This window comes from Ammospiza caudacuta, chromosome 11, assembly GCF_027887145.1.
Source record: "Ammospiza caudacuta isolate bAmmCau1 chromosome 11, bAmmCau1.pri, whole genome shotgun sequence".
NCBI classification, from domain to species: Eukaryota; Metazoa; Chordata; class Aves; order Passeriformes; family Passerellidae; genus Ammospiza; species Ammospiza caudacuta.
This window is the reverse complement of record NC_080603.1, coordinates 13347842-13365478: the sequence shown is the minus strand read 5'-3', so window position 1 is coordinate 13365478 and position 17637 is coordinate 13347842. Positions and strand designations below refer to the sequence as shown.

General features: G+C 36.8%; 1 protein-coding gene across 2 annotated transcripts in view; it reads left to right on the top strand.

The window, feature by feature from the left end:
• Positions 1-17637, top strand: part of ATR (ATR serine/threonine kinase) — a 38878-nt gene that overhangs the window by 9062 nt on the left and 12179 nt on the right. For both annotated transcript variants that reach the window (XM_058812060.1, XM_058812058.1), the window contains 21 exons: positions 7-107; positions 425-596; positions 1252-1419; positions 2022-2216; positions 2560-2745; positions 3203-3295; positions 4699-4829; positions 5022-5165; positions 6012-6105; positions 6824-6949; positions 8400-8606; positions 8812-8925; positions 9843-9958; positions 10831-10951; positions 11828-11965; positions 12993-13200; positions 13696-13874; positions 14736-14900; positions 15259-15350; positions 15922-16013; positions 16390-16567. In XM_058812060.1, coding sequence (XP_058668043.1) covers positions 7-107; positions 425-596; positions 1252-1419; positions 2022-2216; positions 2560-2745; positions 3203-3295; positions 4699-4829; positions 5022-5165; positions 6012-6105; positions 6824-6949; positions 8400-8606; positions 8812-8925; positions 9843-9958; positions 10831-10951; positions 11828-11965; positions 12993-13200; positions 13696-13874; positions 14736-14900; positions 15259-15350; positions 15922-16013; positions 16390-16567 — 3020 coding nt within the window. The remainder of the gene's footprint in view (positions 1-6; positions 108-424; positions 597-1251; positions 1420-2021; positions 2217-2559; positions 2746-3202; positions 3296-4698; positions 4830-5021; positions 5166-6011; positions 6106-6823; positions 6950-8399; positions 8607-8811; positions 8926-9842; positions 9959-10830; positions 10952-11827; positions 11966-12992; positions 13201-13695; positions 13875-14735; positions 14901-15258; positions 15351-15921; positions 16014-16389; positions 16568-17637) is intronic.

Sequence of the window (17637 nt, the reverse complement as noted above, 5' to 3'; positions counted from 1 at the left end):
TGTCAGCTGTTTGTTTCAAGGATGAAAGAAGCCTACACAAATGCCAAAATGTCACGAAATAATGAGCTTAAAGACACCTTGATTCTCACAACAGGAGATATTGGAAGGTATTTTGATAGTATCTTGAAAATTGCCAAGTTGTGTCAGTTTGTGATACAAAGTGCCCTTTCTTTAAGTGTAAGATTACTTATTTTGAAGTCACCCTTTTCCCAGTCCATTGCAACTGTACAGAGCTGTTGGTTCCTGTGGAACATTCCTCATTTTCTCATTTTTTTCTGCCCTGTCACAGGAACTACAGCTAAGCCATGCAGACACAAGCATGACTCATTTTGCACGATGGCAATTGCATGTTCTTAAGTCATTTTATTAATGCAACAATTCAGGTTTTGCTTTTTAATCCTTTTTCTTCTGCTTACTTTGTAAGGGCATCCAAAGGAGAATTGGTGCCATTTGCCCTCCTGCATTTGCTGCACTGTTTGTTGTCCAAGTCGCCTTCGGTGGCCGGAGCAGCGTACACAGAGATCCGGGCCCTGGCAGCAGCCAAGGCCATAAAGCTGCAGGCTTTCTTCAGTCAGTACAAGAAGCCAATCTGTCAGGTAAAAAGAGTAGGTGGTTTAGAAAGTGCATGTCTTTGGGTTCTTTGTATATATTTTGAAAATGGAATTCAAGGTCAAAATTGCAGTATTTCTCAAGATGAAATTTCATAGGACAAGAAAGAAATGATTTTAAGGAAAAGGCCCTACCAACATTCAGGAAGGAATGGGAAATCTTTGATTTTGTTGTGATCTCCCCTCAATAGTGTTGCTTCTCTGGTTTATTCCCTAGATGCTTCATTCTGAAACAGAGGCTCTTGCATTCTGTAGTACTATTGCTGCAAGACACTGTGGTTTAAAATTGGAATTGAAGTCAGCATTGCACAGGCATAATTCTGTGCCATGATTGATTTAGGGTTTTTGTTCTATCCATTATCTAACGACAACAAGTTCTGTTTAAAAAGAAAATTGTCAAAGCAGACTTTTCTAACTTTGAATATTTTTTAGTAATGCAATATTTGAATCCAGAGTTGCAAAACTGAATGTAATTAATAAGTGGATTACAATCCAGTTCTGTTGCAATGTCATAATCATAGATCTATGTGCAATAAATGAGAGGGAAAAATTATGCATGGAAAGACCAGTGAAACTTTTGTGTTTAGTTTTAGGGAGTGAACAAGGGGCAAATAATACTAAATACCTCTTTCTTCATGCTTAGTTTCTAGTGGAATCCCTGCACTCCAGCCAGATGGTGGTGTTGAGTGCTCCATGCCAGGGCAATGAGCTGCAGAAAGAAACAGCTGCTCACCAGAGAGAAATGGCTCTGGACATGTTATCTGAGATTGCCAGTGTATTTGATTTTCCAGATCTAAATCGCTTTCTCTCAGTAAGTTGGTCATTCCTTTTGATATTTTGTGCTTGTGCTTGTGAAGTTCAATTTTAATCCACACTTTCTCTTGGGAATGCTGCAAGTGAGACAGCACATGCAGAAGAACAGTTTTATCAGGGGGTTAGAGGGATGAATACAGTGCCAATTCAAGTATGGTGGATAAGGAGCTAAAGTTTAAAATGCTCATTAAGCATATTAATGATTTAGTGCACTTGGAGGCATCCTTTGTAAGGTGTGATTTTTGCATGGTGTCAGCTTTCTTATTTAAAAAGATGAAAACTACCTTTTTTACTTCTTTTGGGGTTTTTTAAGATTCTTTTGTGGAGAATCTAGATTGACACAAAAAATGCTAGCCCAATTTTTGTTTACAAGTTTCTTAGTATGGATTATATGAAGCAGCTCCTGAAGTAATTAGTTCTATCTGCATTTTTGCTAGGTATATGCATTTTATGAAAGTTTCTCTCTGTTCATACCTGTGGTGATAATTATGACCAGACACATGTTGTGGTACTGACTCAAATGGAACTTAACCTAACCCTGGGGTTGTGGAGGGTTTGTTTGTTTGGTTCTTACATTAACTGTAGTTCTTCATTTACCAGCGGACCCTGCAAGTTTTGCTTCCTGACCTTGCAGCCAAGGCCAGTCCTGCAGCCTCCACACTTATCAGAACCATAGCAAAGCAATTGAATGTGAACAGAAGAGAGATTTTAATCAATAACTTCAAATACATCTTCTCTCATTTGGTCTGTTCCTGCACTAAGGATGAGCTGGAGCGGGCACTGCACTACCTCAAGGTAAATTGGCATTTGCTCTGCTACACCTGCAGATTAGAAGCAACAGCTGATGCATAGTGAGCTTTCTGCTGTATTTAAATTAAGGTATTGCAAAGCAGAGGTTGGGAAATTGCATATGCAGAAATTTTGTTTTTATTGTTTATAATCACTTCCATTAGCTCTGAGGAATGTTTCTAAGATATTTTATGAATTTAGCAAATTCTAAAAGCTTGGTTTGTCTAACATTGAGCTGTTTGAAAGCTTTGACTTCTATAACAAACCAACCAGCCCACTGGCTCCTGTCTCTCAGTGCTCTAATTACATTGTGATGAAATGAAATGATATTTCTTTGTGTTGAGTGCAGAATGAGACTGAGATAGAGCTGGGCAGCTTGCTGAGGCAGGACTACCAGGGCCTGCACAACGAGTTGCTGCTGCGGATCGGGGAGCACTACCAGCAAGTCTTCAATGGTCTGTCCATACTGGCTTCATTTGCCTCCCAGGATGATCCCTATCAGGGACCTAGGGAAATAACCTCACCAGAACAAATGGTAAGGACATCAGAATATTCATGCTCAGTTTTTTCAGTAATTTCTTTTTGGCCATTGTGAGAGTGTGGACAATTTGCCATTCTCTAAACAGCACTTACTTCAGGGGAAAAGTGGAAGAAAGGCTGAGATTTCCTATGAAGTGTTTTTGTAACAGAGAGATTCATACCAAGTATGCATAAAACCAAATCAAAACAAAAAGTGCCTGAACAAACCAACAACACACATGTAAATCCTAACATCTTACAAAATAGCAAGACCCACAGCCTAATTGGGATGTCTGTCAATAACACTGATATTTCTTAAGTAGCTACGTAGTTGGGATTCTTCTCATATGTATTTCAGAATTTGCATTTCATACCTGCATTTTAATTTCTTAGGCTTTGAAATGTGTTAATTGTTTGGGGTTTTAACTTATTGTAATTATTTGGGGTTTTAACTTTATTTTTCCTCTCCATAGGCTGATTATCTGCAACCTAAATTGCTTGGTATCTTGGCTTTTTTTAACATGCAGTTACTGAGTTCCAGTGTTGGCATTGAGGATAAAAAAATGGTGTGTAAACTTAATTCTGAATATTAAAACAAAAATAAGCAAGCACTGTTATAATATTCCAGATTTACTTGTGTGATCATGCAACTGTCAAGGGAGTCTCAAAGATACTAGGGTCCCAAAATGATTCCTTAAAACTGGTGGTCTCACTGAGGGTAGGACTTCTGTGTAAGCTTAAAAGTTCTTGATTTCTTTAATGTTCGGGTAGATAATGATCAGATAATAATGGCAGGGACATATTTCAGTCAGACATGGTGTATGCAAGGATCAATCAACCAGGAATTGTGGGGAGAAATCCAAGTGTATTATTTTTAGTGTGTGAAACAAACACCAGTGGGAGGATGAGGGAATGTGGGAGAAACTGGAATTACTGCATGGGGTTATATAAGGACACCAAAGGGTAAAGTAAAAAGATGGAAATCCAAGAGATTAGTTTTGGTTCCCACAGAACAGCTCCTTTAAGCTTTTCAGTAGAGTGCATTTAGAGAAATTAGAGCTCACAGCTTGAGACAAAGTGAAAATTCTACTGAAGCAGTGCTTCCAACCACAAGACTGGCCTTTTAGCCTCTTCACAGAGTGACTGTAGATGATTTCTACAGGAAGTTTTCAATGCTAGAATGTACATAACCTTTGCTTTGACAGACTGCATTTTCTCTGGTGTTTTTTTGATTTTCAGATATTCATGTTAAAATGTTCTCATTTTCATAGCCCCTTTTCTGCATGCTTTCTGAATTTCCTAATTTGTACAGCACTTCTTTTGCTGTACCTGCTATTGTTTCTATCTTCTGTTTTTGTTCTTGGTGAGTTTCCCCTTGCATGACCTTTTCTCAAGCTCAGGTTTATTCTGTGTTACTGATCTGCCATGCTGGACATTTTACTACCTTGTTTGGTGTAGTGTTACAGTGACTGAAATATCTCCTGCATCTCAGTATTTCTCTTCTGTCTTTCATTGACAACTGAGCTATTACCTGTTCCCTGATGCTTGCCAGTCACTTCTGTGAGCAGTTGTATGTCAACTCTGTTGGGGTTTTCTTGGTTTGATTTTTCTTTTAAATGCAAATTTGTTTATTTCCTCTGTATTTCCTAAGGCTTCTCTTTTCAGCTTGGGATATATAGCTAATCATGTCTTATAATAGACATCTGTTATCATTAACTCCTTGGTGTCTGCAGTTCTTCCCTCATGATCTGTCAACAGCCTAGATAATGCAGGGTTTTGTTACAATCTTGTCATTAGAGATTCATCCCCTTTTTTTTCTAAACCCAAGTTCTTTATTAAAACATCAAACTAATTTTGATATCTTAGAGTATGATTTCTTAAGCAAGGCTAGCCTGATTTTAATAGAAAATATAACTCCTACATGTTTTCCTGAGTATCTAATACATTAAAATGATTTTCATCTGTCTAGGCTTTAAACAGCCTGAGGTCTTTAATGACACTCATGGGTCCCAAGCACATCAGTTCTGTCAGAGTGAAGATGATGACCACGCTGAGAACAGCTCTGAGATACAAGGATGACTTCCCAGAACTGTGCTGCAGGTGAGCTGATGGTGTACCCAAACAGTGACATCCCTGCTATTTCTGTCCTTTGATGCACTGTGTTGTTTTGTTCTGGACAGGAATCTAAACCACAGTGCTGAAATAGCTTAAAGTGCTTCTCACGACTCACCTGAAATATTTCCTGCAGAGGAGAATCATTGATTATATTTTTTGTTGCCTTTTCTTGTTTAGAGCCTGGGATTGCTTTGTTCGAAGTCTGGACCATTCCTACCTTGGCTCCTTGCTCAGCCAGGTGATAGTGGTGCTATTGCCCCTCATACATATCCAACCCAAGGAAACCACAGCAATATTCCACTTCCTCATAGTGGAGAACAGGTACTGCACAAGATATTTTCAGTTAGATGGTTTAAATCCTGCAACAGGAATGGGGATAACCCTAAATTAAAGTCATCCAGCACTGAGACCAGAAAACATATTTTTCTACTAAATAGTTGCTGTTCTATAAAATTGCCCCTTCTCTAAATTGTGTTGAGGTCTTGAAATGTAACAAGCCTCATCTGAAAAGGGGTTTTTATATTGTCCTTATAAATATATATGATGCTGTGGCCAAGTTACAGCCCATTCAGACACTGAAGCCTGCCAGCTGTTCTTCAGTGTGTTTATTGTGCTGATATGGAAAATTACTTCCCTCTGCAGAATAATGATGATTGCTAACATTTGCTCTAAGCTAAAGAGAAGTGTACAGAATTGGAAATGGGGAGGAAATTAGTTCTTTGTTTTCTTCAATAATTAGATGTATAATTATAAAGTGCACAGATTATTATGTTGAGTAAAGTTTCATACATTCCATTCAAATGGTCAGACCAACTGAAAATAAAATCAAAGTTTAATACAAAATACTTTCATTCTCATGCTTAACCTTTTTGAAGATAAGGTTGAGTCATAATTCTTTTTCATCTTACATTTTGTAACATAAAAGGGTATTTTAGGAATGTTGCTACTTAATAGCTTGATTACTTTTGATGGGTTTTCATTTTTCTTGCATTGTATCATATCAACAGTTTTCACAATAAAAGGTAGCAATATGAATAATAAGGCTCTTGTACAAGGCCATAGTAGCAATATTGAAAGAGATTTCTTCATTGCTTTATTTGGATGGAGGTTTTTGGATTCAACTAATGTTTGCTGTATTCTTTGCAATATTTTTTTAATAACTATTAGGGATGCAGTACGAGACTTTCTACATGAAATATATTTTCTACCTGACCTTCCTGAACTAAAAGAAGTTCAGGTTGTCCTTCAGGAATACAGAAAGGTACAGCTTCTTTTATTTATTTGCTTGGCTTTACTGCATGAAATGAATTCATGGCAACTGAGGAAAACATGTGAAATATATTTATCTGCCTGTGATACACAAAATTGGTTTTATGTATCACAGGCATAGTTTGAAGCATGTTCTGATTCTGGTTAAGGAATATGTTCAACATTCCTGTTTCTGTAGCGTCTCCTGAACCCAGACTTTTCTTCTCTTTTGTGACAGATTTTAGAATGAGAAGTCAACAGTTTTAGCTTTGGCCATGTTATCTTTACAGGGAGCAAAGCTTGTCTCTTCTTAGGAGTACTCTGTGGTCCATTTCATTTGCTTGTCCTCAGAATGATTAGGAAATAGATGGGAAGTAGCAATTATTTTTGGGAGTGATGCAACAAAAGTAGAAATAATTTAATTTTAGACAGACTTTAAGCAAAGCATTTTCTTATGATTTTATACTTTTATTTACACCATCATTATATTCACCCAAAAGTAAAATATAGCAGCTTTTTGACTAAAACATTTTTAGAAATGGGCAAGAAGACAACGGTATATAGATATAGGTGAGAATGTAAGCAAAAAGGCAGTTGTTTCCATGTATTCTTGCTTGTGTTCTCGGAGATGCTGTTCAGCCATATTCCTGTTATACTTTCAGTCATATTCCTGTTATACTTTCAGTCATATTCCTGTTATAGTTAACTTGAACTTCTTATATCCTGCTCAGGAATCCTCCAAAAGCACAGACCTGCAGACAGCCCTGCAGCTGTCCATGAGAGCTATTCAGCATGAGAATGTGGATGTTCGGATTCATGCACTTACCAGCCTGAAAGAAACACTGTATAGAAACCAGGTATAGAAAACCTCCTTCAGCAGAACTAAAAATAAATCACATTACCATCTGGACCAAAAGTCTAGAACTCCTAGTTGTGTTCACTTGAGCTGGGTTATTCTCCTTAGTTTATTAAGCTGTTTCTTCATATAATGGGGCAAATGGATTCTTTTTCATGACACCACTGTGTAGGTGGACGTTCAAATCTTTCAAATCGCTGTGATGCTGATTTAGCAAGGCTTGTGTACTATTTTTTTTTTTTCAACTCTGAGGAAAGATGTATCTAAGAAGTCCATTTCAGCAATTTGTTGTGTGGGCTCATTGTCTATTTAGGGCATGTATGGTTTTTGCATCAGAAGCCTCATGCATAAAAGCAAGTGTGTGTGTGTGTAATATATGAAAGAATTAAGATGTGCTTGGAACACCTTAGACCTTTTTTTTTCTCTTCCTTCTTTGTCTTCCACCCTCAAAATTTTGAATCCATTGATCATATTCAAAAGCATTTTATAGCTGTGTACAAGCTGAAAACATTGCTTTACAGTTCTGTGTGGTTGTTAGCCCAAAGGGTGAATGTGACCCATTAGAAAAAGTAATAAATCTGTACCCTTAGTAGTTATAAGATTGTGGGATGCTCTTTAGCCAGAAATTAAAAAAAAAAAAAAGCCCAGCTAAAAGAACAAACAATCATTGTGTGTACTCCTGGCCAACCAATAATTCTTGCAGCTCAGGTCAGCAAAATCCTGCTGTGTCTTGCTGAGTTAGAGGTCTAGCAAAATAATTGAGGCAAATCAAACTTAATTAGTTCCACAGCTTGTGAAACTATTTGCTCTGTTATGTTGGCTGTGGTTTCAGTTTTCATTAAGCATAACAACGACAAACATCTTGATTTTTTTCTGTATTTGGACTAAATGTGAAACTAAGGAATAAAAGCTGGGTCAAAGCAAAAAAAGAAAGAACACCCAATTAAAATGATGGACATTGATCAAAGGACTTGAAACCCTGGGCTTTGTAGGACTTGATAGTGATGAAATGTCCAAGAAATGGCAAATAATAAGAATAGAAATGGATAGAAATGGCAGGAAACCCAGGAGGTATCACAACAGTTGCATGAGAGAAGTTGGGAGGAAGTATTGGAACACATGAGAGGAGGCATAAGTAAGTGAAAAATATAGATAATGTAGAAAAGAAAAAAAGGTACTTGGTAAGACAAATTAAAAAAATGAAGTTAGTAGAGAGGTGTATGATAATGAAATACAATATTTGCCATGACAGCATTAACTGAGGCCCAAATTCCTCACACGTTTATTTAGTCCTTCCTAAGGTGAGAAGCAGATGAGTGCAATTGGACTGTAGTTACAAGCTGAACTTGTGGCTAAATGAAAAATTGGAAGGGAGTTACAGGTTGAAGATTTCTGAGATTATTTACAAATATGGTTGGAGAATGGCTCATCTTTATTATTCATCTTCCCAGGAAAAGCTGATCAAGTATGTCACAGACAGTGAAACTGTGGAGCCAGTCATCTCACAGCTGGTGACAGTGCTTCTCATCGGCTGCCAGGATGCAAATTCCCAGGCACGACTGCTCTGTGGAGAATGTTTGGGTGAACTGGGAGCTATAGATCCTGGCAGGCTCGATTTTTCAACAAGTGAAACTCAAGGAAAACACTTCACTTTTGTGGTAAGAAGCATTGCAGTAGTGGTTTGTTTAGCATTAGGAGTCTTCCAAAAGTCCTTGGGAGGAGGGAAACTCTTTTCTCTAGGCCCTTTGAAAATCTGGACTTGCTGTCTCACCTAAAACAGTTTCGAGTTACAATTCCAAGTGGTTATTTAGAGATACAGCTATACTCTGTATTAGTAAAACTGGCATTCTGTTTGTGATTAAGGCTGGAGTGGAAGATCCAAATTTTGCCTATGGATTGTTAATGGAACTGACCAGAGCTTTCCTTGCTTATGCTGACAATGTTCGTGCTCAGGATTCTGCAGCATATGCAATTCAGGTAAGATCTGTGGTTAGATCCTACTTTTATTTCACAGATTATTTTCTGTAACATTGAACTTAGAACCGTGCAATACAATTTTTCATTTTTAAGTATTTGAAACTTCATCCTGTAACAGGTTTAAATTAGAAAGTACACTTAGTATTCTGGGTTAGTCCTCAGATAAGATAGATGAGTTTGTTTTTATGTCACAGTATTATAGGAGACATCTGATGTTTTAGAGGTAACTGGCAGTCCATACACAGGGATTAAGGACTAATCCTGAGAGTGGCTTAGAATTAGTTCAGGTTGCATAGGCAGAAATGAAAAGCAGACTGTTTCTTAGGAATACTCTGTTTCTGCTAACACTTTTAAGAAGCAAGTGAAAAGGAACCTACCCTTATTTTCAGGCTCTAGTCTTTTGTGCTGGTTTTATTTAGCAGATGAAGGTTTTTGCTTTTTCATTCTTGCTGTTTTTGGTGTTTAATATCTTTATGAAAACTTCAGGATAGTTCTTTAGTCCAGGAGAAAATAGGTGGTCCTATGTAGTCAGCAGGTAAGAGTTTTATTAGCATATGCACAAGATTGTGCACTTCCTGCACAAGGAGGAATCAGACTAAATTCTAGTCCTGGTTTATTGGCAGATGTGAAGAATACAAGATAATGTGGTCCAAACACCATCTGGAGAATCTAGGGAATCCATAGTTGAAATCAAAACTTGCCTAGTAACAGAGGATTAACAGTGTTGGATAACAGTTTTTCAGTTATGATTTCTGAATTAAGCATACCATAACTTGTCTCTCATTACTTATCACAGACTCATTCAGGTTGGAAAGATCATGTCATGTACATGGGGTTTTGGGTGTATGCACAGGGTTTTGTACTGTGGTCATGAAAATCCTCAGTGCTAACTTGGTGATGCAAACCATCTTTTTCAGGAGTTACTGTCCATCTATGACTGTAGAGAGACAAACACTGACTGCCCTGGCTCCAGGCTTTGGAGGAGGTTTCCTGAGCATGTGCAGGAGATCTTGGAACCTCACTTAAACACAAGGTATATGACAGCTAAAGGAATGGCTTTTCTTAACACATCTGCTGGGTTTTTTCTCCAGGATAGTGTTAACCATATATGGTTTTGTGACTCTCACTCTTCATGTATGAGTGACTCTCATTCTTTTGTGTATGTATATACACAAAATTGGAATAAGGTCTTTCTACTAAAAGCTGAATTATTACTTACTTGAATGTAATTCTCTCTAAATCTAACAAGCAAAACTTGGAGCTCATACTTTGCTCATGTTTGCCTGTTTGTCCTTAGAGCATTGACTTACATGATGTTTTGAAGCTTTTGTTTTTCTTTCCCCTCTACTCAAATCTACTAGCATCCTATTAGTCCTACCTTCTACAGAAGTAGGAGGAGTTCAGTGAGTTTTAACTGGACTTTTTCTTCACATTCATTTTGTTGAAGTAATGATAAACTTCAAATTATGTTGCTGTCTCAACTAGAAATAATCAATGTTTCCCCTTCTATTTCCTCATGAAGACAGTCTTGCTCACCTGTGATAAGCTTTACCATTTTAGAAAACAGATTTTCTCAGCTTTCATGTATGGTCTGGGTTTTTCCTGTCAAGAACTCAGATGTTTATCAAACTTCATTTCTTAAAACTGATTACGAATAGCACTTTAAAATATACTTACAAACAACCTATCAAGTTATGAGAATTTTTATTTCATATTTCATTTTAAGGAGCTCTAGAATAAAAGATGTTGACTACTGAAATTGGGGGTTTTAATTCTACTTTTAAAGAGTCAGAAGACAGGATTTCATATTGTTCCAGTGAGGGAATTTCATAACTAACAATGTGCTATTGTTTACTGTATTACATGAAAAGTTAGTTTTATTAAATGAATATTTCAAAATTACAGGTACAAGAGTTATCAGAAGGCTGTAAACTGGTCTAAGGTGAAGAAGCCAATTTACTTAAGCAAATTAGGTGATAATTTTGCAGAATGGTCAGCAACTTGGGCAGGTTATCTTATAACAAAGGTAAGAAAAGAAATCTTTCTGCAGACTCTTTGCAAGACAGTTCTTGAACATCATTTCAGTTTCTGCAGGTCAGGGGTGGATGGGAGAATATGGGTGCTGGCTGCAGGCCTCTTACAGGACTTTCCTGCTTCTACAGCAGGGTACTGCACTCCCCCTTCCCCAGCACTGCTTCCTGCCAAGGCTTCACAGGCAGTAGCAAAGCTAAAAATCAAGGAAACTTGTCTTTGACCTGACACTCTTGTGAAACTGAGGGCACTGAAAAATGCTTGTGAGATGTTTCTGAAATACTTCTGGATTTATCTTCTCAGTTTTGGAAAGATTTCCCTGTAGCTCCACAGTCTTAGCACATAAAATATACTTGTATCTTCCTTTTCTTTTCCCTTTCCAATATCTAAGTGACCCTCTGAAAATGTCACTTCCAAATCAGCCATTGTAAGAAGTGAATTGAATTACAATAGCTCAGTAACTGCACTGTCCTCTTTCAGACAGAGTACAATTGAATGTCTTCATAATATCCTACTTTCTGCAGGCTTTTAATTGTGGAAGAGAGGCTGAGTGTGGTGGCAGACTCTCAGCCTTAAGGTTGTTTCTGCAGCCAGTGCAAGTTCTCAATGGTGTAAAACACGTGGAGAAGTGGAAATTTAAGCAGTGCTTGCCTGTCTTTGTGCTGTCAGCAGTTGCTACATGTAATAGCAGCTGCCATCTGGTATTTGTATTGCAGATTTAAGTCCAATGAACCTTCTGTAGAAGACAGGTATCTTAAAATTATTTAATGGACTGGAATTTGTGTTCATCAACCAAAGGAAACCTATTGATTGTTCATGTATTTGCACTTTTGTAATGATGCTTTTCCTGGATATAATATTTTTTCTATAGGTGCGACATGATCTTGCCAGAAAAGTCTTTGATTGCTGCAGCATTATGATGAAAAATGACTACAAAGTGACAATTTATCTGCTTCCACACATCCTTGTCTATGTTTTGTTGGGATGCAGTCAAGAGGATCAACAAGAGGTGAGATGTGTAAAGATGGTAGTGTTTTTCTCAGGAATGGTCAGCAGCTGTTCTTCATGAGAGCTGCTCAGCTCTGTAGGCCTACATGAATAAATTGTTCAGGTGTTAAACTCCTTTTTGTGTATTAATAATAGAAATAATAATATAAATTTTCTGACAGGGTTTTGAATATCCTCATACAAGTTTATGTTGGAACTGCTTTTTGGCAGATTTCCATCAGTTGGGCCTGGGATGAGATATTTTTGTGTTTGATCATGACTGCAGTAACAGCAGCAGCTGGAGTGGTACAAAGAGGAAGTGTGCAACACAAACAGCCAGTAAACTGAACTTTTATAATTCCAAGAATTCACACTCATAATTTTTTCCTCTCCTTTGCATACAATTATAGTTTCAGTGGATAAACTATTCAGCTGCCACATTCATGGGGAGCAGAATCTGTAGATGTGTTGTAGCAAAGCTGGGGTGGAGGAGAAGTCATCCTGCTTCCCTTTAGTTTGCCTGAGCTGTCAGTGCATGTGCCCAAGTGCTGCCATTTGTACTGGGAGCAGCACAGGTATGTACAGAGAGATGCAAGTCTGCAAGGACTCTTTGTAAGCATGTCCTGGGTGAATGAAGGGATTAGAAGATACTGAAAAGTATAACTTACATTCCATTAATTTGAAATTTCACAGCTAAAATATTTGTGTTTAAATATTGTGGGTGTGTAGAGGCGTGTGATGATTTTTCCTCTGTGAGCATCTGTTATTTATGTTAACTCATATTTTATGGACTAAAACAAACAGAAACAGATATTTTGTCAGGGCATTTATTTAAACAGAAGCAAAAAAATAGATCTGTAATCTTGTAACTAGTAGATAACTTTATTCTTACCAAATTTTCAAGTATTGTATTTGTAGAAGAGATGCAGTAGCATTTGTTGTGTCTTGAAACCTCAAGACTTTGTCCCTGTATAGAGTCCCTTGGCAACAGCTGCTGCTTAGTTTGCCATTTCTTTGCCATTTCACTTGTGTCTTTTGCCTTTGTGTAGGTTTACATGGAGATCATGGCTGTTCTGACACACGATGACCAGTCCAGCAGGAGGCTCGAGGACAGCGCATCTGACCTGAGCCAGCTGAGCACACAGACAGTTTTCTCCATGCTGGATCATCTCACTCAGTGGGCCAGACATAAGTTTCAAACACTCATTGCTGAGAAAAATGCTGGCAAGTCTAGCAAAGACAGAAGTGATCTAAAAAGTGAGGGATGCTTATTTTATTTAAAATGGCATTAACATTATTTAAAGAAGTATTTTATTTATGTTTACAGCTTCACATTGTGACCATTTACAAATGCTGTATTAATATAATATGTAATCTCTTTTATGATTTCTTAATGTTATATTGAGATTTCCACCCCTTCTACCCCAAAGGGATTGTTCTGAATGCCTGTTGCAAGAAATACAGATTTAAAACTTGAAAAATGAAATGTTAATTTTTTGATATGTTTAACTGTTTAACTTAATATATTATGTATATAATATATAATATTCTGTGCTGTCTTGCAAGATGCAGAAAGTTCACCAGAATTGTTTTAAATGAATTCTTATTGACAGAAGAGAAAACAGTGTTCTTTAATTAGTACAATTATCTCACTAAATTGTTAAATGAGTTAATTGAATTTTGATGCATAAGCTAATTCTTATAAATGAAACCTCAGTTGACAAACTTTTTAATATGTCTTTCTTTCAACAGCATCAAGTGAGGACTATGGAGAATATCAAAATGTGACACGTTTTCTAGACCTCATTCCCCAGGACACACTGGCTGTAGCCTCCTTTCGTTCCAAGGCTTACACCAGGGCTGTGATGCACTTTGAATCATTTATAACAGAGAAGAAACAAAATATTCAGGAACATCTTGGATTTCTTCAGGTTCTGAAGTTCTTTTTGGTTTATGTTTTTTATTTTAAAATTAAAATGTGTATGATAAATAAAGCTTGGTGAAATTCTCCTTTTTGACGGGAAGAAGAAAAGATTTATTTGTGCACTTGTTAAACACAAGTGTTCAGTCATCTGTGTTTCAGCAATATTTAGTATGTTCTCTTGCTTGGCATGCTTCTTATATGAAAAGGAATTAATAGCTTTCTATTGTATAATAAAAGATTGTAAATTCCTGAAAATAATTAAATGTGGGTTTGTTGATAGGATAGTATTTACTGCTTTGAAGTTGGCTCTGTGTCTTTTGCCAGAAAATACAGCCAAATATATTAACAAAAAAAAGTGACAAGTACATTGGAAGAAATTCCAAGTGGCTTATTCTAAAGTAGAAAAAGAGCTAATGCTAAAGGTATTGCAAATCATAGGAATTATTTTTAAGAAGTATTTTAACCTGTGGGATGATCCTGTTTGTGGTTCCCTATGGTTTATATTTGTCAGTGACACTTCAAATTTGAAAAAAACCTAGTATGTTGCTTTTTCACCAAAAGTAATCATCTTTATGCTATCATGTAATAATAGGATATTTATTTTACTCTTTATACAGATGGCTTCAGGTAAGTTCATGTGGTAGTCTATCAATAGCATGAGATCATAAATATTACTGTATACTAAGGAGAACTAGGGCTTAACTTTGGAAAGAGCCTGGCAAAACTGACATCTTCAATAAAAATTGATTGCCAATGAGTCCTACAGAGTAGTGTGTGCCCCATGTTTAAGGAGTTCTGTGATTCTGCAGGTTATCAGTGAAATACCTGAGTGTTTTTAATGGCCACATCCAATTCTGTTTGTGTACAGAAATTGTATGCTGCTATGCACGAGCCAGATGGAGTGGCTGGGGTGAGCGCCATTCGGAAGGCAGAGCCATCTCTCAAAGAACAAATCCTTGAGCATGAAAGTATTGGCTTGTTGAGAGATGCAACAGCCTGCTATGATAGGGCTATCCAACTGGAACCTGATCAGGTAAATAAAAACCTTATTTTTCTTTTTTAATAAATATCATTATTATTTTTAATCTTTCTAGCTCACAGATGACCAAGGAAAAAAAACTTCTTCAGAATATATAAGTAAAATAGAAATCTAAGTGTTTATTGTGCCAGTTGCTAAATAATCATTGCTGTTGGAGGTGGCTTACGAACTGAAACAAATCTCTTACTGGATTTTTTGAATGTTCATTTATCTTACAGTGCAATTAATTATGCCTTTTTATATTCTAAAAAGCACCCAAATGAGCATATTTCTTCCTTCAGACTGCCATGAGTTTAATTAATGTGTATGTAGGGTTTTCATTTGTTGTTTTGGGTTTTTTTCCTCTTTCTAGATCATTCACTATCATGGTGCAGTGAAGTCCATGTTAGGCCTTGGTCAGTTATCTGCTGTAATAACTCAGGTCAATGGAGTGCTTGCAAACAGGTACTGTAAGCATCTAATACACAGTTCATTTGAATAATATGAAGCTCTGGTATAAATCTCTGCATCAGTAGCCATTTCTGCTCATTATCAAATATTTGAGGCTTATTAAACATAATTGAATTAGCAGTGTGAAGCTAGAAAACTTTGAGTGCTTTATCTATAAATTAGTTATTTCAGGAAGTCCAGAAATTTTCATAGTTCTTGTCTGCTTTGTGAGCAGTGTTGGTATGTGCTTTAATTTCTTAGATAGGATTTTTGCATTGTTTCCTATGTCACTGATTCCATTGGTATTCTGTAGCCTAATAGGTAGATAGATTAAAAGCTGGTAGTTTTTGATGTACCACAGAAGTTAAATACTTTGGAGGTTGTATTTGTGGGATCATGTTGTACAGATCTTATTTGTAATCAGTGCATGTCCTTTGGTTTTACTGACTTCCTTTAGAAGCAAGCTTATCTTGCCTCTTTTCAAGTAAGAGAAGTTTTATGTAAAGAACACTTGCTAATGTAATGTAGGATTAACATACTGAGAGGAGACAGCACAAAATTGTATTGCCTTTGTTTTCTTTAATAGGTCTGAATGGATTTCAGAGTTGAACACTTACAGAGTGGAAGCAGCCTGGAAACTATCACAATGGGATTTACTGGAAAATTATTTGGCTTCAGGTAACTTATCATTACATGAAAGCATTCATACTTCATTGCATTTCTGAACAATTGTATGTTTTAGTTTAATCATTTTGAATCAAGGGGCAGCTACTATCATTTGGTTTGGATTTCACTGGTAGGAGGGTTGGTTTTGACTGTTCTGGATTTTGTAACTTAATTTGATTGTAACCTGTGTAGTCTTTGAGCAGAAGTTTTGAGTGACAGTTTTTGAGTCTATCTGCCTGGTTGGATTGTGGAGTTGAATTATACAGTGTTAATAACATGCAGTTACTGAGTTCTGAGAAAAAGTTATTTTTCCAGTAGCATGTTAAGACAAATTAACATGTCAGGTTAAGCTGCTTAAAGAAGCAGAGTCTTCTTTTTCTCCCCAAAGATGTGAAGTCCACTACTTGGAGTGTCAGACTGGGACACTTGTTGTTATCAGCCAAGAAGAAAAATGAAGCAGCTTTTTACGAGACGCTCAAGGTTGTTCGAGCAGAGCAGATTGTGCCCCTCTCAGCAGCAAGCTTTGAAAGAGGATCCTATCAGCGAGGATATGAACACATTATCAGGTTTCTCATTTTCATGGCACTATTTTTAAATTCACAAACCATGTAATCAAGTATGCAGCAGCAAGAATTTTGCATTTCTACAGTAAATGGTACATTTTTTGTCACCTTTTTTTTATATTCATCCAGCTGAAAACCTTTGATTAATTAGGAATTTATATTTATCCTCCGTGAAAAACATTCCAAATAAAACTATGTGGTATGGTCTTGCCAAATCAGCTAGCAAGCAAATGTAAACATCAGGTAATAAAAACCAGCAATTTAATTCCATGCTTGGAGTAGTACAAATAGGCCAGTAACTCCATTAACTTAAGAGCATTGCTTTTGATCTGTATGGAGGCTGAAAAACTCTTTTTTATCAAGAAAGAGCAGTAAGAATTATACCCCATCCCTTTTCTTTCTTATTTAACTTTTAATTTGGCTGCAGTAGACTAAAAAGTGAGTAGCCTTTTTGAAAAAAAGACTTAATGCTTCCTCTGCACTGTAAATGCATCCTTATGGCAAGATACTGGCTGAAGCCAGTTGAAGTGCATGTTTTAGTTACTTCTTAATTCTCTTTTCTGTTGGTAATTTCTGCAGTGTTGTTTGGGAAATTAAGTTTGGGAATTGAGAAAGAAGTGTTTCAAAGTAGTTTCCTTTAGCCACTGATCCAGGCTACTTGGGAGCCTTTCAAGGATCACTTTTTCTCTGTCAGATGTACCCACTACATTTGTAGCCACTTCTCTCTGCCAGTGAGTGAGAACTGGGACATTTACAGCCACTCAGCTTTCCATCTTTACACGGACAGATATTCACAGTAATGGTATTTTAAAATAAATGGAATAACTTCACTTTAGGTAAAAGTATATTGCTTTTAAAATGGGATTTGTTGAAAATGTCAGATTTTCTGAAGAATTGTTGCTGAAAGTAATAGATAGAAGTACTCTATCTAAAGATTGACTTCCTCTCTGGGTGATCTACATTGTCTCTCTGTTCGCCAGCTTGACAAAGAAATATTGAGGAAAAAACTAATCAGTTGATAAATCCTGGATTTTGTGTGCTTGCTTTTGCTGCATTTTTGCTTTTTGGAATAA